The sequence below is a fragment of the Cyclopterus lumpus genome, chromosome 4 (assembly GCF_009769545.1).
Source record: "Cyclopterus lumpus isolate fCycLum1 chromosome 4, fCycLum1.pri, whole genome shotgun sequence".
In the NCBI taxonomy this organism is placed as follows: domain Eukaryota; kingdom Metazoa; phylum Chordata; class Actinopteri; order Perciformes; family Cyclopteridae; genus Cyclopterus; species Cyclopterus lumpus.
This window is the reverse complement of record NC_046969.1, coordinates 25,393,962-25,414,506: the sequence shown is the minus strand read 5'-3', so window position 1 is coordinate 25,414,506 and position 20,545 is coordinate 25,393,962. Positions and strand designations below refer to the sequence as shown.

The 20,545-nt window shown below is 44.8% G+C and overlaps 2 protein-coding genes across 4 annotated transcripts in view; one reads left to right on the top strand and one right to left on the bottom strand.

Moving 5' to 3' along the window:
- Window positions 1–460: 460 nt before the first annotated feature.
- Window positions 461–3,957, bottom strand: tmed5 (transmembrane p24 trafficking protein 5). Its single transcript, XM_034530640.1, has 5 exons — window positions 3,730–3,957; window positions 2,775–3,148; window positions 2,214–2,311; window positions 1,798–1,984; window positions 461–1,212 (listed from the first exon to the last, which is right to left on the bottom strand). Exons 2-5 carry the CDS (start codon window positions 2,961–2,963, stop codon window positions 994–996), a joined length of 693 nt encoding a protein of 230 aa, XP_034386531.1. The 5' UTR covers window positions 2,964–3,148; window positions 3,730–3,957; the 3' UTR covers window positions 461–993.
- Window positions 3,958–4,242: 285 nt separating this feature from the next.
- The window catches only part of suco (SUN domain containing ossification factor), a 36,115-nt gene continuing 19,812 nt past the window's right edge, over window positions 4,243–20,545 (top strand). For 2 of the 3 annotated variants that reach the window (XM_034530257.1, XM_034530254.1), the window contains exons 1-6: window positions 4,243–4,514; window positions 17,122–17,242; window positions 18,400–18,501; window positions 18,879–19,189; window positions 19,876–20,016; window positions 20,308–20,521. In XM_034530257.1, coding sequence (XP_034386148.1) covers window positions 4,462–4,514; window positions 17,122–17,242; window positions 18,400–18,501; window positions 18,879–19,189; window positions 19,876–20,016; window positions 20,308–20,521 — 942 coding nt within the window. In that variant the 5' untranslated portion in view covers window positions 4,243–4,461. The remainder of the gene's footprint in view (window positions 4,515–17,121; window positions 17,243–18,399; window positions 18,502–18,878; window positions 19,190–19,875; window positions 20,017–20,307; window positions 20,522–20,545) is intronic. The other variant, XM_034530255.1, reaches the window with a different exon arrangement.

The window sequence follows — 20,545 nt, the reverse complement described above, 5'->3', positions numbered from 1 at the left end:
AAAATCACAAGAAAACAAAATGATAGAAAAAACGTCTCGAGCAGCTCCTTCACTCACACGACAGAACAAAACCGGGGGCTCAGATGATCCTAAACGGGATGCAAAATGGGGCCCACGATGTCGTCCCGGGTGTTGGCTCGTAAAACAGGAACGCAGAGATACAAGCATTTAAAAAAACGGAGAAAAGAAAATGCAGACGCAGTAAACGGACTCGACCGAGCGGCGTGACCTTCCAGGTGTCGGCGAGACACGAATAGACTTGGCCACGAGAGGAGCGACCAAGTTGTAAGCGGACACCCGTCAGCGGCACCGAGGGCTTCCCGGAGGAGGAGAGAAGGAGACGCCTCGATTCCTTTCCTCCTCCAGTATTGGCGTGAACGGGGAAGGTGGGACTGATTTCCTGGAGGACAAACGTCCGCGGTAAAGGAAGACGCATTGAAAGACCACCAAGTCGTCATAGTAACGCACAAAAAGCTACATTTATGGGTGTAAGTACTTTTTAAAAAAAAAAGGGGGAATACTCGCTTACTGCACTTCCCACTCTTAATTGGCAGAAATACAAACTCCTTCAGACACCGTATCATTTCTTCATCTAAAATAAAAACATGTCTAAAAGGAAAGAGGACTTTTTGTTGTTGTAACTTAAGGCTCCGTTAGAAAAACAACCACATCACAAGCGTTCTTCTCGCTTTCTGAGGAGAGTCTGTGGAAGCGAAGTAGTTTTACGAGAGAGAGACCCAGAGACTTGTTGTCTGCAGCAAAGAGAGAGAGAGAGTCTGAGAAGTGGAGGTGATGGTAACAAGTTGTTCCCGAAGCAACAACGGAGGTGCATTTTGTGGTCAAGAATGTCAATGTGTGTGTGTGTGTGTGTGTGTGTGTTAATGACATCTTATGTTAAAAGTCATAAGATCTGCGGGAAGAAAAATAGAAATGTATCCGAGGGCAAGTGTGTTAGTTTCTCTCTCTGTGTGTGTGTGTGTCCTGAGGTTGGCGTTATGTACGAATCTTCCTCTTGTCTTCAAACAGCGAGCGGACCAGGTAGACCTGCACCCCCGAGATCAACATCATGACCACGACGCTGACCACGGACCAAAAGTTCACGCGATCGAAGTTGCTCTCCTGGGTGTTCCGGTCGCGAGCCTCGAACGCCCGCAGCAACGTCTGGATGTGCACACTTTTGACCAGCCGGGCCTTCACGTTGTTGATGGTGTCCTGGTGGGGGTGGAGAGAGAGAGGAGTAAGATTGACACGATTAACTAAACTCACTAAATGCAAAGCAGCGTGATCAACATGAGGGTTACAGCTCTGAAAAGGGCCGTGAGGAGTTTGTAAACAGGTCAGGTGTGATCCGTCTTCTGTGGAAAAAAAAAACAAAACAAACTACTTCCTGCACAGCTGGGAGATGCATTTCCTGCCTTTTTATAAATATAAAGCCAGCGAGTAAGTGAAGCGAGGCTCATGCGACTTCTCACCCAATTTCAAAGGCCGTTGCTGGTGACGGGGCGTTGCAGGCTGATGTGGCGCAAGCCGAGACAATTGGCCGCCCTCAAGCCAATGGGAGAGAGTTCACAACAACTTGTGACATTGTCCTGAGTTTTTAATGCATAATTTATGCCTACTGCCTCACAGCTGAGGGGGGTCTTTACATTATTGTAAAGAACACATTCTGCACCATTTGGTCAGTGGATCAGGGAAGACCGGTGCAAACAAACAAGCTGAAAGCGGCTGCAGGGCGACTTCCCCTTGAACTGATTGGCATTTAGTTGGCAGCCCGTCCTCCCCTACTCCCCTCCTCACCATGATGTCCTCCAGCTTCATGTCCAGCACGTCCGTTCCCTGGACGTGCTCCTTCCAGTTCTCCACCTCCTCGTCGTCCCTCTCCATGTTGTCCAGGATCAGCTCGAAGAAGACGAGCTTCTCGGAGACGGAGCTGAACGTGTTGTCGAAGCAGAACATGTAGTCTCCGTCCTCGGTGTCGGCGACGCTGGAGGGGGAAAACAGTGTCAACGCCGATGGGCAATGTTTCTTTCGTCGGCCATGTTGTCTTGCCCCGGAGAATAGTTTTGTATTCTTTTTTTTTTTTTTAAAATCACTACAGGAATGTATGACGCAGGTTTTTTTTTTTTTTTTTTTTTTTTACAAAATGGGCCACGACTGCATTACCGTTGCGCAATCCCCCGTGTTGTATAAAGATCCTTTGAATCCTGACTCACGTGTGCACCCCATCCGACTTGTGGTAGTCACTGAACACCACCTGGCCAGAAGGAGCGGTGATGAGGAAATCCACATCGAGACCTGCGCCATCCAACACCTGTGGACGGAGATGTCAATTAAAAAAAGGGGGGGGGGAGGGAGAGAGAGACGATATTAGAGAGAGAGAGAAAGAGAGAATGCTCCTGGATGCATTTTCCCACCAGGTTACACTATGACAGAAATAACAAAAGGCGTGGGAGTGAGAAACTCCCTGACATAGTCTCCCTTTTATCGACACAAAAGTCAAGAGTCTCACCTGCAGAACAGGTTTCCTCGAGGTGTGTGTGTGTGTGTGTGTGTGAGCTCCATTTCTCAATAGGAAAGCAAATGTGCATTTAACATTAAAAGTATTTGCATTAATAAAAACCACGACATGCACAATTTAAATAAATAAATAAAAAAAACTTTAATGTGTCAGTGTTGTCCCTCGCTTTGGGTGTCACCACTGAGGTTGGCAGACAGGTAGTTTTGAGGGGTGTTTAACTGTCATCCGTGCGTGTGTGCGTGCGTGTATAAATGACCTGATACTCGAGCTCCAGCGAGGCGTCCCTCTTCATGGTCTGGAAGAAACACTCCTTGCGACCGGCGGGCAGCGTGAACGTGAAGTCGCTGTCCAACGACTGGGAGAAGGACGCCAGCGCCACGAACCTGTCCGAGGCGAGAGCGGCGAACACGGCCAGGAGGCACACGAGCGCGCGGACGACCTCCATGGCGAAAAAAAAAAAGTGGCTTGCGCGTGTCGACGGTGTCACGGCAGCTAACGGCCGTTTACGTTAAGCGCGTTCGCGAACTAGCTAAACAACACACACGCAAAAAAAAAAAACTTCACTTCTGTTGGAAATGTTCTCCTCACTTTTTTTTTGTACTGACGGCTGTTTAAGCCTCAGGACCCCGCCTGTTTAAAAAAAAGAAGAAGGAAAAAAAATAAATACGCATTTTAGTTTGTCACTTCGAACAATGTCGGATCCATTCACCGTTTTGTTTTGCGTTACTCTGATTATTATAATATATGTATAATTTAAAATATATTAGACAGCGGAGGCATATATTTAGTTAGCTTTCGCGAACTGCATTTTGGGATATGTAGTGCTCGTAAACCCTCTTATGTACACAGTACATGGGATAGATACACAGAAGACACTGTAGATAGTAAAAGTAGAAATAATACATTTGTTTTAATAAACAAAAATGTATTTCCCAATACAATTTACACATTTATAGAAAAAAAAGAGTGGATTGACAATATATAAATAAACATCTATAGATTTGTTTTTTGGGGGTTCAATGTGTTTCCATGCTAACTAATTAATATATATTGTGTCTGGATTTCCAGCCAAAGTTTCTGACCCATTCAATGAAACATGAACATTACATTGATCGATGATGACAGATAGATGATATTTTTGATATAATAAATACACGATACAGATAATACAATTACAATCGGCGCTTAACGACGAATGTTTTTTAAAATACCCTTTTTCGAGGTGGTCTTAAACATCCATTTATGTACTCCAGGGGGGAGTACACAATGTTCACATTCCTCACTGCGCACCTCATAAAGTTATTTGGACTTCCACGTGTGTTGTCATTTACAAAATCAAAGGTTTCCGCGTTAGTCATTTGTACTGAAACGTTTGACATCAGACGATTGAGCAATACCATTTGAATATTGCGTACTTTAGTGGTTTACTTATCAGGTTATAGGTGACGGGTTCGGCTCCAGCTCATCCTCAGTCCAAGGGGGGGGGGGGTCTCCTATGATTGGTCAACGTTTCCACACGCTGCGATTTTATTGGTCAGATACGGCACAGGGGGTTGAACACACCTGTGATTGGTCGACAAAACGCACAGCGAGCGATTCGATTAGTCAGACGGGGGAGGGGGGTTGAACACGCCTCTGATTGGTCGACCAATCCACAGCCGCGATTTGATTGGTCAGACTCGGGGCAGGAGTTGAACATACTGAGGGACCGCTGCCTCCTCGACAGCAGTTGCTGATCGAGCCCAGCCAGAGGAAGCGGATTCAAAAATACGCCGCACAATGAAAATAAATAGCCTGCTTTAAGTGTAGGTTTTAGCCACAGAAGACAGTTGTTGGTTAGCGTGTCTTCGGTGTATTGTGTCGCCGTGAGAGACTAGAACCCCCTCAGCCCCCCCCCGCCCCCCCCCCCAAAGAGCGAGGATGTTGGTCCCCGCTGGAAGATAATGAAGAGGCTGCGCGTTGTGTTGGTGTGCCTCGTTGTAGCTCTCCTGTGCTGGTAAGCTAACCTCCGACGTCTCCATCTTCACGAAGCCTCCGTAACCGGATACCGATGACAGTCGGACTTGATGGGAGTAGCCGCGGTTTAACGACGACCCCCCCCCCCACCTCAGCGGTCCGTCTTTTTGCCGCATTACACCCGCCTGTCATCGGTGTTCAGTGACTCCTCCGCCGCACACGGCTAGCGTTATCGGCCAGTTGCTGTGACGTGATCGAAGAGAGGAGCTTTTTGCATGGTTTTAAAAAAAAATTTTTTTATTGGTCGGCACTTGACACAACTGGTTGATAAAGTTTGTTGTTGTTTGTTTCATTTTTTTAATGTTTTGAAGTGGGTTAGCTAGCCAGCTGTTGAATAGCAGCTTAAGCTAGCTAACCTCAAAACCAGTTAAACATGGGCTGTGGATGAAAACGTGACTTATCTCATGGCTGGTAACGTAAAAAAACGTTTTAAAAACGACAACTAAGAAGTGATGAATGTGCCAAGCTGCTTTTCTCTTTGAGATTTATAATGGTACCCATTGTAACTATAATTTCCCAGTGGGTTATTTATGAATTAATGGATTTATCCATCTGGGAAATACCACGTTATTAGCTAGTAAATCTCAAACTGATGTCTTTTAGATTGTTTAGTTAGTTTGGGCATCATATTTTAACCTATTGTAATCATAAGAAATAAAAACAATCAAGCTATTTCTGTTGTTGTTGTCAGCCTACCTAATAAATAGTTAAAAGTGGAATACTTATCAACCAATAAGTGTAGAGATACAGGATACATAACTGTGACAAGCAAAATTCTACAGATTTAACAGATCATGTATGTAATGTAAACAAGTTTGGTTATAAGACATGGTGTGTTTAGCTCCAAAGTGCATGCATGGAGCAGGTAACAATAATACGCAGGGGTTTTGTGGAATGGGATTATCAGGCCGGCTGACATGCCTCCTTTTAACCAGATTGGTGACTCAGGAGGAGCTAACCTTTCATCGTGTGGCCTGCGGACTGTTTCGTCTTTCTCTAATGTCCCAGTCAATTTGTCCGTGATGACAAATCCCCAATTTAGAGGGTCAGATGATTTTGTTCCAAATATCTCGAAAGAAATGATCCCCCAAAGCATCGTAAAACAAACTTTTAATGCCCATTATTAATTGAGCGTGACGAGAATGAGATTTATGTAAGGGCGCAATCAATGAGCAACACTGTCTCTGGTGTAGTAGCTTCATGGAATTTGCAAGAGGGAAGCAAAGTAGTTTAAAATGAGTCTAAATAATTGGTCCGACTTAAGAGAGAAATAGGAGCTCACTGAAACAGCCCTTGGTAAAAATTCTCTTCTTAGTCTCTCAGTCTGTAACGTTTGTACTGTACTCTTTAATTTATTTTTATTAATTTTTCCTTCTGAAGAATGATCACATTCCCATTGATTTTAGATTATTTCAAAAGAGTACAGGTGTTGCTCAGATAATATTTAGAGTGCCTATAGCAGGCCAACAAAGTAGAAAGAACAACCCGAGAGCAGCGTTCTGCTCTCGGCCTCCTGAAGTGGAAACGTGATACCGACACATTCGTAGCTGGTCATTTAAATTCCAGAAAAACTTCCAAGGGAGTATTGATTTTAAAATTCACGAACGAGACGTCCTTCCCTTAAGGTAACAGCTATTTGTGATGACAGCCTTGCATGTGTTAAAACCTCTGTGCCCTCTTTCTACTTTCCACCAAACGAACTAATGGCCACGCCACCACACGCACGCAGGGACTCAATAACAATGCAAACTCCTTCTTCTTTTTTTTTTAGCGTGCTGCCGTCGGCCTCTCGCTCCTCGGTGCCAGCTCTCACACTTCCCGTTGGGAACAGGGAATGCAGTCCCTGCAGTAGTCTGAAGGTTTCCAAGGCAGCTGTAATTTTAGGCAGAAAGGCGCTCTGTGTTGGGAGGCTCGAGGCTGTGAGAGTGCATCGTTCTGTCCCCCCCCCCCCCTGCTGTTTTTAAATAACCGTCTCCAGGTTCCATGCTTTTTATTTGATAGATGAAATCTGCTAGCTGCTCAGCTAGAGGTCTTTATTTATTTAAAGGCACAGCAGAGAATATTTTATGTGTGCCGTGCAACTCGCTGTGTTCACGGTGAGCTAGCTCAGGCATCGCTGGAGAAAGTGTTTGTGTGTGTGTGTGTGTGTGTACTTTTCCGTGTGAGGATGCACACATTTCCAGCCACGGTAATTGTCACTAATGATAGTCTCCCACGTGCATATTACAGTTAGGAATTGTTCCAACTCCCTGACGTCGGCGCAGTGTGGCGGCGTGTTGGCATTCTTCTCTGCCCGTAACACTTTGTTGGACTTTCTCTCAAATAGCTGGCGACTTCCTGCTAATTCTAATGTTCTGCAAAAAACTACCCCGAGAAGGGGAAGATGCTCCGTTGGGTTTGTGATTGCGTTTGTCCAGGAGCGTGTCCATAAGCTCATTAGTTTCACAGCCATTTGAAGATTATTGTTATAATGAAACACGATTAGCTCTCATGGAGATAATTCCGTCCAGCTGGACGTCTTCATATTTTGCTGACTCGCCTGATTGCTGTGCTACTCAGTTATTATTTCTTCCTGTTTTATTAGTCTTCCATGTAATTAAATGACTTCGAAGCAGTTGAAAGGGCTCGAGGGTACTGCCGGGTGTCTTTTGCTGGGTGCTCGTCATACCACCAGAGGTGTTTCCATGTTTGCGCTGGATGTTTTGACACCAGTCCCGTAACCAAACACCAAATGGTTCAGCTTGTCCAACCGGTTCCCTCTCATAGGTCATCTATAGGATGAGGCGGTCTATAGGCGCTTTTTTATGTACACTCTGCTGCCCGATCGGGATTTCACAACCGTGTGTTTGCGTGTGTGTGTGTGTGTGTGTGTGTGTGTCCCTCCCTCTAAATCCCTTTTCACTACAAACACACACACACGCTGTAATGTTTTGAGAAAGCAACGGTTTAATATGTCTTGTCCTTGTGTCTGATCGGTGTCCTCTAAAGCTTGCTCAAAGGCCATGTGAGCACGGTGCACAGGACGAAGTTAGAGGACCCTCTCGTCAAAAGAACCATGCGTCCTGTCCTCGGTGACCACGTTGTAAACGTTCCCCTTTTTGGGAGCAACTGTTGCATAAGTGGATCTGCAACAAACATGTATTACGCTCACTTGAGGTGGTTTTGATTTGATGCGCTAAATGCGAAACGGATAACAGACATTTAACCCACGTGACTGATCAGCTGTTTCTGCTGTCTGCTTCTCCCCTGAATATTCCCTTCATCACGCTGGCATGAATGAAATATTTAAACACAAACTCGATGACTTGTGGTGTTCGCAACCCCCTCTTCCTCTACTCCTGTTTACCGACTGGATTCATGGCCACGCGTAGCTTTTTAAGTGACATCTAAAAATCTATTTGTTTGTCAATTGTACGGACGGCAGGGAACGGAGACGACCCCGCGGGTGTGTTTTTATTCTTTTTGGCTGTTCCAGCCGTGAAAGGAGAGACGGGACGTTTGAACTTTTAAGGTGAAATGGCAGCGAAACCAAAGCCCACCATGTTGCTCCCTTGAAGCCTCTCCCCTGAAGCTCGTCGACTCATCGCTCCCTCGTGACCTTTATGGACCCGCGATGCCGCGTGGCTGCTGTGATTTGCAGCATGTGCTGGCGTCTACACGCCCTTTTTATTTTTTCTTTCTTTTTCTTTCTTTTTTTTGTGCTCCTCTTCGCCAGACCACTCCCCTTTTTGTTGTTGTTCTGGTAATGCCTTTCATGTGAAGGTGGACACACAAATGTTGAGTATTTTATTCTAAATTCATGTGAAGGTGGTCAAAAGAGAATGAAAAAGGTGCAATTCAAAACCCAACATGGAGGCATTGAGGAAATCTTTTTGATGTGAATAGGGTCGCAGATGTCGTAAAAACCGCCTTAATGCCCACTCGTGCGTCTGCCCCGACACGCCGTACAGTCATGTGCACGTGGACGCACGGATGAGACGTGCATGGTTTCATGATGTCGTGTTCAAGCGTGCGTCCTATAAAATTATCTCAGTTCAAATGATCTCATCATAGATAATGATCACAGTCATTGCATGTTGCGGCTTGTCACGACGCGGTTATCTGATTGGCTTCTGTTCTTATCGTCTCTGGCGAACCTTCTGAGTAAAGATCTCAACTCTTAAGTAAATGTTAGCCACGGTACTTGTTCCACATATAGGAATTTAAAGCATTGATTATAAAACAAACAAACAAGGGGAATTGGATGTGTTTTCACACATTAAAAATGTTTAAAAAAAGCCAGAGGGGTTGTTTGTCAGAGCAAACATGACATTTGACCTAGATGTTATAAAAAAATTAATTAAAAAAAAAAGCTGTTTAATTTCCAGCTCACCAGATATTGAGTCATTCTGCATTTTTTTTAAAGAATTTACTTTAAAAAAAGCAAAGAAAATACATCACATAAATAACTTGATCAGCAGCACATTTCAATTATTAAATAGAGATTTCTATTATTAAATTGTATTTCTGTGATTGACAGACAAAATCACAAGACATCGTTCGGAAGGAACTAAAAACAAACGCATGCCATTATCTTTAGCTTTTAAAAAGTACAATATATATATATAATATTAATAATAATAAATAAATAAAAAATGAAATGTACGATTGGATTGTAATAAAAGCCTCTCGATAAGACGTCCTCCATTCGTCTTGAGTCCTGTAAATGTGATTTTTAAAGACGTCGTGATAAAACGTTCCCTTTTCCTGTTTAATGGTGACCGGAGGCTCGGTGACCGGGTCCGTGTCTCTGTTGTTGTAGCAGAGTTTAAGCTCTGCAGGCTGGCAGCGCTGGTTTTTATTATGTGAGGAGACAGAGCTGGACTGGCACCCCGAGAGCAAAACCCATTGTTCCTGCCCGGTGGCCATGACGGGCCGCCAGCCCCCCCATCGCTGGGTGAAATGTGCACACTGAGGCACTGGTTCTCAAGCTCCTTATAGTGATGTGCCCCCCCTGACCAGGGCAAAAGAATATGTAATACACAGCGCTGTGCCCTCAGTGTCTGATTTAATATAGGATATATATATATATATATATATATATCCTATATTAAATCAGCTATATATATACTATTCAGTTTATGAACTTATACTTTATTGAATATTTATTAAATTACTATTTTTAAAGGATTATTTTTGAATGGATGCTCATTTTAAATAATAATCTCACGTACCCCTTGGAATGCCTTGACGTACCCCCATAGTGAGAAGCACTAGTTAATAAAACAAGAAATGACCGTCACAGAACCAAACTTGTTTTATTCAACAAAGTCCCAATAACCCAAAAATATATAGTTACATATGTATTAGAGAGGCTGGAATTGGAATATTGAAATTGTTTATTACAATATGTTGATTTAAAAATTTGATTTTTTCCATTGATCTAAAGTGTATTTTTTCAAATTTTTCTTGTAGATTTCTTATTTATTCATCTTTTCTTGATTCTTGCAATAATTACTCGTTTTCTTTAAATGTACTTTTCTCTTCCTGTGGTTGGCAAATTCCTTGTGTGTGTGTGTGTGAAGCCAGACTTTTATTAGCCTGCGTTGTCTCTTAACTTACTGGAGCCTAAAATAGAAACAAAAAGCAGATGTGAAAGGATCGAGCATCCTCTTATTATCTCACGCCATCTAGTCTCTTACTTCCTTATGCCCCAAAGCATTGGTCAGTCCGCTCCAAAAGAGATCTTGTGGACCTGCACATCTCCATATTTTTCATAAACTTCCATAACTAGGAATCTGTTGCGATGGACCACTTAGCTCAAAGGTCCTCCGATAGAAGATACCCTTCCTTTGCATTCTGGTCAGCAGGCTCTTCTTTCCAGGATCCCGTCGCTTGCGTAATACTTTTTTCCGGGAGTCAGAAAGTCAGTGAGAGTTAAATGCGGGCCGGAGGCTACAGAGGAATAAATGCCTCCGTTTACTGCGTTGCTCTGAGGGGGTGGGGGGGGGGGTCTTAAAGGTGGAGACATGATGTATACGAGACGAGGACAAGGAGTTAAACGTTCAGTTCCAGCTCCTTTTTTTTGTGTGTGTGTGGTTGTGCACTGAACGTATTTTCCTCCAGAAGCGATGAACAATGCAAGTTGTTTACCAGGTTTTTAATTGTACGTTAGGAGTCTAAAGACATTTAAGGCATGAAGACGTTTGTCTCGTCTCTGCAGACGTTTCCGATCGCTGGATGCTGTTTGATGGCTTCATGACACGAAAACCAGGGGTTGCTTTTGCTTTAAATTCCATTTTTTTTTCTGTCAAGTCACTGTTTCCCTCTTTCTTAAAAATGCTCTGGTTTCTTCTCTTCCCCTCCCCCGCCCCGGCTCGCTGCTCTTCACTGTTTATCTTGTCGTTACCGGGGGTCTATTTTCTCTTTCTTTTGCCGAAGGTTGAGTCTCGTATGTGACTTTGTGCCTTTTCTCCTCCTCTTTAACTGTCTGGGTGAGGGCGACGTACAGAAAGAGATCCCATGTCCATTGTTGAGAGAACATTGTGTACTAAGGCCAATAATGGCACGTTTCTTTACGAGGCTTGAGCGTAAAGTCGCACCAATAACCATCAAATCTACTTTCCTCAACCCGCCGGCTGAATGCAAGATCCAATTTATCTTATTATGCAAAATAATTTGATTTATAATGGACATTGGAATTGAATGGGCGTTTTATTTATATATATATATATATATATATATATATATATATATATATATATATATATAATTTTTTAAATCTTAATTCTTTATGTATATATTAAAAACATTATATATAATTTTTTAATGATATATATATATATTTTATGTATATAATATATTTTTCTTTTATGTATATAATATATATATATTTTCTTTTAAATTAATATAATTATATTTAAAAAAAATACAATTTTATATATATATATATATATATATATATATATAATTAAAAAAATATATATATAATTTTGTTTAATGATATATATATATATATATAATTAAAAAAAATATATATATAATTTTGTTTAATGATATATATATATATATATATATATATATATATATATATATATATTTATATATATATATAATTTTGTTTAATGTGCCGTTTAGACCACTGTTTGCGTTGGACAATGTATGTTAAATGTACTCTCTTCACCACGCCGCAGCCGGTCGGGTACATTGTGTACCGCGGTGAAAGTTGAATGAGTTTTGGTTCTCCCGCTGTGCCGAGGCCATGCGTACGTACTCGGCACGCTAACTCACGCGGACTAAGTGGCTTTTCCCTATCGAATGACATTACGTCACATGACTGCGTCCTCCATTGTTCCCGCGCCCATGATCCTGATGTCAGATTCCCAAACCTCCTTTGATCCTCTTTCTTCTTCATGGGGTCTCTGCTCAGACCTTCTCTTAAAAGGTTTTCATTGCTCTTTGATAGTGTAATTAATGTACGCACCATTTGTTGTTGTTGTTGTATTTTAAGTTGAACCCCACGTAGCCCTGACTGTTCAGGTGTGGAGGTACATGTCCTCAACGTCAGCAGGTATCTGGCCCGTTAGCAGTCGTTCTTCCTCCCAGGTGACTTGGCTTACTCGGTGTGTGTGTCCGTTCACACACACACACACACACACACACTCTACATCCTTGACTCCCGTGTAAACTTTGGAGGATTTACGTGCGTCACAGAGCCGACGGCGTCGAAGGAGTAGCTTAAAACTGCTGTGTGACAGAGCGTGGGCGTCTTTTCGTTTACATACTGTATGAGATGAGCTCAAGTGGTTCATCAAACTGTGATTATTTGGCTTTAGGGCCAAAACCGGATGAAGTGGTTCTGTTGTTCGCCTGCTTGTGGCGGAGCCAGTGTGTTCAGTCCTAATGGCGCGTTAACAGGAATAGTTGGAAAGCGACCAATCGAGTTCTGTTTGAACTGAACGCGAGACATCTGTTTGTTGGCACTGCCTGAACACCGCTTTATTAATACAACCTGACATTGTCAACCACTTTAAATGCAGGCATTTTTAAAACTTGCCTGCAATTATATCTCTCTCTCTCTCTCTCTCTCTCTCTCTCTCTCTCTCAACCACCAGTCACACCCACCACTCCGATCCCATTAGCGGCAGCAATGCTAATGGGGCTAATGTGTTTGCAGCATCGATGTAGAAAACGTTCGTTCTCATCCATCATGTTTATACGTGAAATATCCCTCCAGTGAAGTCTCTCATAAAAACATGGCTACTCTGTGGGTGTATTGATCTGCTTGATGGCGAACAGCAACAAATGCCTAAGAATGGACTTTTTGATAAACGGCTCTTTATGAATAATGTTAAATAAGGCCGGTCGGTCGGCTCTGGTTCAGAAAGGTTAGCGCGGTCTCGTCGGAGAGCGTTTCACCAGTTGGGAGGATTACGGAGGATCAGCAGGCTTTAAAAACAAACTGCTGCTCTACGTTGTTCTCTGTGCTTCGATGTTGAGGAAGATCCGAACGCACACGCCAGCCCAGAAGGTCTCTGTCTCTATCTCTATCTCTATCTCTCTCTCCGAGGCTCCCCCCCCCCCCCCCCACCACTTCTTCTGAGCGGTGACGACATGTTTTTTTTTTTTGTCTGCCTGGCAGATGCGCTGGCCTACTTTTTACTGCCGAAGCCTTTGGCCGGCGCTCTTCCTGCCCCACAATCCACCTCTCTGCCCATGTGGGTCCTGGATTCTCTCTCGTTAGCTTCTCTCTTTTTAGCTTCAGGATTTGATCAACCGATTTTGTCTCTTTCCGTCTTTTGACCCGGTGACCGAGTTCTAGTTTTTTAATTTAAGACAATTAAGGAAGGACTTAGTGTACTGTCGGTTAAAGTGTGTGTGCGAAGCTGTTTTGAGAATTAGGCCAAGAGAAGGAAAGTCAGCAGCTAATCTGCCTTGTACTAGGTTATATATATATATATATATATATATATATATATATATATATATATATATATATATATATATATATATATAATGTGTACTCTCCGTGTTGCTGTGTCATGCTACGAGAAAGCTATCTCGATCTAAACTACTCAAACAGAAAAGAGTCAACGGGGAGAATAAAGGATGATGTTGATGAAGAGGACACACACACACACACACACACACTGACACAAATTCACACACACAAGTTCACGCGTGTTGTCACGCTCGGCGCCTCTGGAAACCAGGAGGCCGGGAGGGCCACGGATTGTGCGGCCGGTGATCACGTTTTGACTGGCTGCCGGCAGAAGAATCTCTCTTCGGCCCGGTGCCTCCGTTGTCACTGCCGTCCGGGTCGACCCCCCCCCCCCCTCCCTCCCCACACACACACACACACACACACACACACACACACACACACACACACACACACACACACACACACACACACACACACACTCCCCCCCACACTCCCACTCCCCGCCCCGGTCGGTACTGGTCATGTTGATTTAAACCAGGTCTCCCTCGGCTCTGAATGGTCCTAAAGCCAACAGGAAATAGCAGAGGGATTTGGCTGCTCGGGACCGGCGGAGACGGTTGTGTCTGTGTGCAATCGGTGAAAAGCTGGGCTTTTATTGTGCATAAAAATACAGTATGGGGGGGGGGGGGGGGGGGGGGGTATAACAATCTGTTTTTGCTCCAGAGATGCCGTGCTAACAAGCCGATGTTTCTTCAAGGATTCAGACACACAGATGCACAACAAAGTTTAATTCGTAACACAAAACGAAACACGGTCGTACATTCACGTCGTGCCATCTTTGTTTGTTTTTAAAAAAAATCTGCATCATAAGGAATGTAAAACGGCAGCAACAAAAACAATTCAATATTAAACCGGATAATATGGCCGACATTTTCACATAAAAACAAAAGGAGGAGAAAAAAAAAAAGAAGTTATTGAAAGTAGAGTTGTTTTCTGATACCAGTATTGGAAATGATAACATGATTTAAAGAATGTTCTCTTTCTTTTATATTTGTGCCCAACCCTCATTGGTCTATACGACACCACAAATACAGCAGTTTCATTAAATTACAAAAAGAACATCTGCTTCTGCAAAAGAAAAAAAACAAAACATGAATGGAAGTCCCTTCTACTAAAGGGTGCCTCCCTTATTCATGTCCTTGTGGATGAGACGGTAAAACTAAATGAATATTACGACACGATTGAGCCGTTTTGAAGTTTAAACGCACACACACGCGCACACGCACTGTTGCGTAACCATTTCAATTATAAAGTAGGTCACGGCCCTCTTCACCTTTCTTCTTCTCGTTGCTTCACCTTTTTTTTTCTCTTTTTTTCCCTTCTGTTCAAGGAATGTCAACACTCGGCTCTTTCTATTCATTCATGGAGATGACGCTGAGTGTGTGTGTGTGTGACAGTGTGTGTGTGTGTGTGTGTGTGTGTGAGACGGTGGCGTTCCCACGTGTTTCCGTGCCAGGCCCACTTGGCTTTACACGTGGCTCGGTACAATTCGGAAAAGGCCTTTTTTTTTTTTGCGGTCCTCCAGTCGCTCTCTGTATTTTGCTTATTTTCCATAACGCTCCGGCCCGGCGGCCTCCCCAGTTAAACATCCGTGACTCGGCGGGTTATTTGCATCCGACAATCATCACGGAAGTTGACACAGGATTGTTTACCCTTCGACGTGTTCAACCGGCACCGTTCCAATGCCATCTGCTTGTCTCCCGGTTTGTCTTTGCACAAGCAAATGTTCTTCTTCGGGAGATTAAAAAGCCCACTTCCAGCCTTCCAGGTCCTTATCTGAAACCAGACTGTGGAACATTCAAGGTTTTGTTTCAGTGAAATATGCAGGAACAGAGAGGCCTTGGTGCATGAAATATAGTATTCAGATAATAATCTCTAAAGCAATTCAAAGGCAAAAGACACCAGAAGATTCATGCAAACGCTCAACAGAGATCCACACTAACGATGCAACTTACAGCGGCGGCAACGCGTTGCCCGGAGAGGAGGGATGGAATCCAGCCTGATGTTGCCTGAGACGTACTTGGTGCCCAAGTCGTCTCGATGCGTCCCGCTGCTACAAGGACTCCGCGTTGTCCTCGACCTGTACGTCGGCGGGCGAAGGGGCCGACATTGGAAACCCGGCCCGACACAGTTCAACGCTATGGATCTAAGTTTAGCCAGGGACCGCCTATATGAGCACGTGGCTCAAATTTACTCCATAGCATCTGAACGCCGTGCGGAACACAGTTTATTAACAGGGGCACAAGACGACGGCGGCAGTGAATGTCATGTTCTGGGGGGGGGGGGGGGAGACGAGATACCCGCCGACGCCTTTTACTGCCACGCCCGCCAGAGGACATTCTGTATTTTCAGTAATGGGTCAAAACGCTGGTCTAAAATTAACTTGTGTGTGTGTATAAGTAGCTTCGATATTTGTACCGACACCTTATCTCTCTCAGGTGTCGTCTGCTCGTAAATCTGACGGCTCTCTCTCTCTCACAAATGAAGTCTCCGCTGGATGCTCGGCCGTTAATGAACCGAGAGGCTCTTCACATGGCCTCTTTTGTATCCGAGCGCAGCGTCTTTGGGCCTCTTTGTGCCACAGAGTTCGCTGCCTTCTGGGTTCAAACACATGCAAGATGCGCTGGTTCATGTGTGTGTGTGTGTGTGTGTGTGTGTTTTGTTGGGGAAAACCCTGTTGGCATCAAAGCGGACATGTTGAGACAGACCTCAGGTCCCGGCATCTACATTCTTCTCCCGATTGCAACTCTGCTGACGACCAGCTCTCCTCTGCTTGTTTCTTTATGGCTTCTCGTCCTTTTACATTCCAATTAATTATTTATTGTCCAATCGACATACGGCATGAGTGTTAAAGTGCACACGGATCTGCCTACATCTGGATATTGTGATGCACAAATAATGTCGTCTAAATTGATAATAACAAGCGCATACTAACTCACATTTTTCTCAGAAAATCGGATGCACTGAAGTTCTTTAATTGAATGAGGAAATATTCATTTATTTTCAGTTGTCAAGTATTTAACTCGCACACGAATATACAAAAACCTTGCGGGACTTGAGACGTAAAAGACACTCAGCAGAGTGAGTCTGAGGGGGTCCTTGAGGGGGTCCTTGAGGGGGGTCCTTGAGGGGCACAGATGTTACACAGGGTGCTGAGTGTGAGGAACAACCAACTTTTGTGCAACACCCCTGAAAGAGTTGCAGCCACATCCTAGTTCCTGTTAAACCTTACGGGCAGAGAGGAATGAGGAACAGGAGGAGGAGGAGGAGGAGGAGGTGCAAAGAATGCCGTTTGCCTTGAGCAGCTTGCAAGAATATGTCACAACAGTGTTTTTTAGTTTACGCTGGGTTTTTCCTTTCTCTCCTTTCGGGTTTATCGCTCCTTTGTGTTTTTCCTCATGTCAGTTGTCCCCCCCCCACCTCTTCCTCCCCCCTGAGGGAAGGAAGGGCCCTCACTGTGAAGGATGTGATGTAGTGAAACCTCAGCGTTCTTTAAGTTCAAAGGCACCCACAGCTCCCCCCCCCCCCCAAAAAAAAAAAATATTTAGCTTGTTGAGCTTCTAATCTTAGTTTCAAACCGCAGCTTTTCCTTTGTGTGTTCCAGGTTCCCCGGTCAGTATGTGTGTTGTTCAGAGCAGAGCTCGTCTGGCTCTGGTCAGTCCGCGGGGGACGGAAACCCAGAAGGCCGGAAGCAGGAGCAGGAGCAGGACTCCACGCCACACGAGGTTCGTGCACGTCTTTGGGCCTTTTTCTTATGACCTGCTGCGATCAGAAAACACCAAAAGGGTGGTGGTGGGAGTCGGGGTCACGCACTGCTAACCTGCTAACCCCCTGGTGAGAAGTAGGAGGAGGAGGAGCTCAGCTCAGCCCGTTTTCCTCGTAAACAACAACGACAAATACTGAGAAAGCAGCACGCGTCCTTGATATCAAGACCAGAGGCTCCTCTGTGTAATGAGTCATAGCCTTGGGGGTCAGAGGTCAGAGTATAGACGGTTACCCAACCCATATTATGTAGCATGTCCGAAAACAATGTGTTATGTACCAATACATTAGTTTCATGGTTTTAAAAATATTATTGCTTATTACGTCAGATTTTTATACAGTGTTTTTATGCTATGGTTTTAATATTTATTAGTATTTTTATTTCATTACTCAAATTTATTCATTCTATTTTTACTGTTTTAGTGTGATAAATTAGTTTTTTATATATTTACTTTAATTTGGTCTGCGTTAGTCTCTTCATGTTTTATATTTTCATCTTTATATGGCTAAAAAAATACCAGGATGTTCTGCGACATCTGGTCAGATCTTTTTTTGTTTTTGGGATGCACGCAGGCCCGCCGTACCTTCTCTGGCCATTCTGAGGGTCGAAAGGTCACGGTGCCGTGTTATGAAGTACTGTTGTAAGCGCTGCAGTGTGTGAGATTTAAAAGGAAAAAGTGTGAGTTTGTTTGAGGTGGACCGGTGCTGGCTCTGGGTCAGCTCTTATGAATGGGCCTTCAGCATTGTGCGTGCGTGTGTGTGTGTGTGTGTGTGTGTCAGAATGATAATTTGAGGAAGCAAGTGTGTTTTTTAATGCGTGTGTGAGCCCACAAGAAGGAGAACCATTGTTGCTGGTTCCAGCATCAAACAGGCGTGCCAGTGCCGTTCGCCAGGCCCGGCAGTCTGTCTTTGGCCTCCATAACGCAGCTTTTGTTCCTCAACAAAAGGCTTCTTCACAACCTGAGATACAAAGACGTTTTGCATTTGACATTTACGCAAAGAAACCAACAAAAAACCCACCCACGTAAAGCCATCGATGACGCCTTGCAGAGGGTTTGGATTGTCAACCGGTGACTCTGCTTCATTTTTACAACTGCATGTGTATTTGTTTTCTCTCCAGGTGTCGGAGGAATGGCCGACACACGCGTCATACGATATGGGACTGGAGACAGAGAGAGCGGCACTAGAGGAGCTGGCAACGCACACTGTACACCAAGAACAGGTAACGCGGCACGTCTGCCGAGCATGAAACGCTCCGGAAATAATTAGCCTTTTTTTTTTTTTACAAATGTTTGCAAATGTTTAAATAAGAAAAATTGAAAGGAAAGAGGGGTGAGGTTGGTGTATTTTAAGTAAATATGAGTTTTATTCATTACTGCACATGTGTAAAGGGGAGTTTATTGTAATAACTACCCATAATTGGTTGAATGCACTTATTGTATTTATTACATGACATGTCAGCTGAGGCTGCGGTAATCACGACTGCTGCTGCACAACTATTCCCAAAAATAAACAGATCTTAATTATATCGGATGCTAGTTATGTCCGCGATGCAATCGTACTGCCGTGTCCACGTTTTTCCGTTTCTTCCCTCACCAGACTGTGAATCCTCGGGACGCGGAGGAGACCGAGCCCGAGACTGTACCCGGTGCCCCTGAGCCAGATCCACGCCCAGACCCCCAGGCTGACGCGGACCGGCAGCCTGCAGACGCGCAGGACCACGACCAGGACGTCCCCGAGTCCTCCACTCCAGAAGCACTTCCAGCACGGGACGCCCCGGCAGAGACGGTTAGCGACGCCCCGGCTGCACAACCCGGCCCGGACTCGAACTCGGCCACGCCCCCAGATGATGAAGACGACGACGACGACGAAACACCTACCTCACACAGCGCCGGCCAGACCCACACAGGGTGAGCTCCGATCCCCCTCCCTCACGCCAGAGAGCCTTTTTCTCTGGCGTTTAGAAGTTGGCTTTAACCCACGAGAGAGACGTCCCATTGGCAAACTTGAGATTATAAAATAAATACACGTTCCTCTGAAGGTGGTTAAAGCCAATTTCAACCCAATCCGACATTGCACATGTTATGGTTTTTGTTCTATTCTTTTTTTATTTAACTACTTCTTAATGACTGGATCACAAACTGAAAGAGAGGCTCAAAGGATATTTTAAAAGTCACTCAAAGAAACCACGTGGACCGGATCAATACCAGTGACCCCCGTGGTCTCGTGGACTTTGTGATGGAGAAGAATCACCAGACTGGACGTTTGAACTTTGACCCCGATTAGTCCGAATGTCCCCGGGGTTGAACCTTCAAGAAGATTACTTCCAACCCAGGGGCAACTTCTTGCCTTCAACTCCTTCCTCAAGGCGACATTTTAAAGACGCGCACATCAGCTGCCCCGCCAGCGAGCGACCTCCCAAACCCCTCCTCCCCTCCTTTTGTCCATCCCCATTTCTTTTTCTCCTCTCTCCCTCTAGCTCTCCTCTCCCTTGTCGCCTTTCCTCTCTCCCGCCCCGCTCTCCTCCTCCTCCTCCTCCTCCTCCTCTCTCCTTCCTCCCCAGTGCGGTAAACGCCGTGTCCTTTCTTTCCCTCAGTGCGGCGCGGGTTGCCAGTGCAGGAGATGAACTCCCAGTAGGCAACTTTATCTTTGCCGAGCACTCTGTTGCACAGTGCGGGGTCGTTCCCCCCAAACTGGCAACCTGTGAAAACTCCCCTTTTGGCAGGCCTCTCTTCAGGTGAGTTTTTTTTTTTTTATAAACCCGGGTGAAGCCAATCAAAGTGCTGTAGACAGGTAATCCAGGTACAAACTACACCTCTCTGCTGTGCGCAACCGTCGACCGCTGGCCTTGCTCTCCACTTGCTGCTGCTTTTTTCCATCGTGCTGCCTGCTCACAACCAAGGTCAATTCTGTCAAATAAATGGACTTTTTTTTTTTCCTCCTCCTCTCCATCATTGCCATCTCTTCCCTCCAACTACTCCTCCTCCTCCTCCTCCTCCTCCTCATTGGTCCTGTGTCTGTGCTATAGTGTGGACGAGGCTGGCATAGAGGACCAGCGGTCGGACCAGAGCCAGAGTTCTGGTCCTGAAGCAGAGGTCCAGTCTACTGCAGGCCACGTGGACCAGGAACAACAACAACAACAACAACAACAGCAGCAGCAGCAGCGACGGCAAGAGCTGGAGGATGGGCTGTCAGATTTGGACCAGGAGGGCAACACTTCTCAACACCACCAAGAACAGCAGGTCGGCAATATTTCTCACATGTAT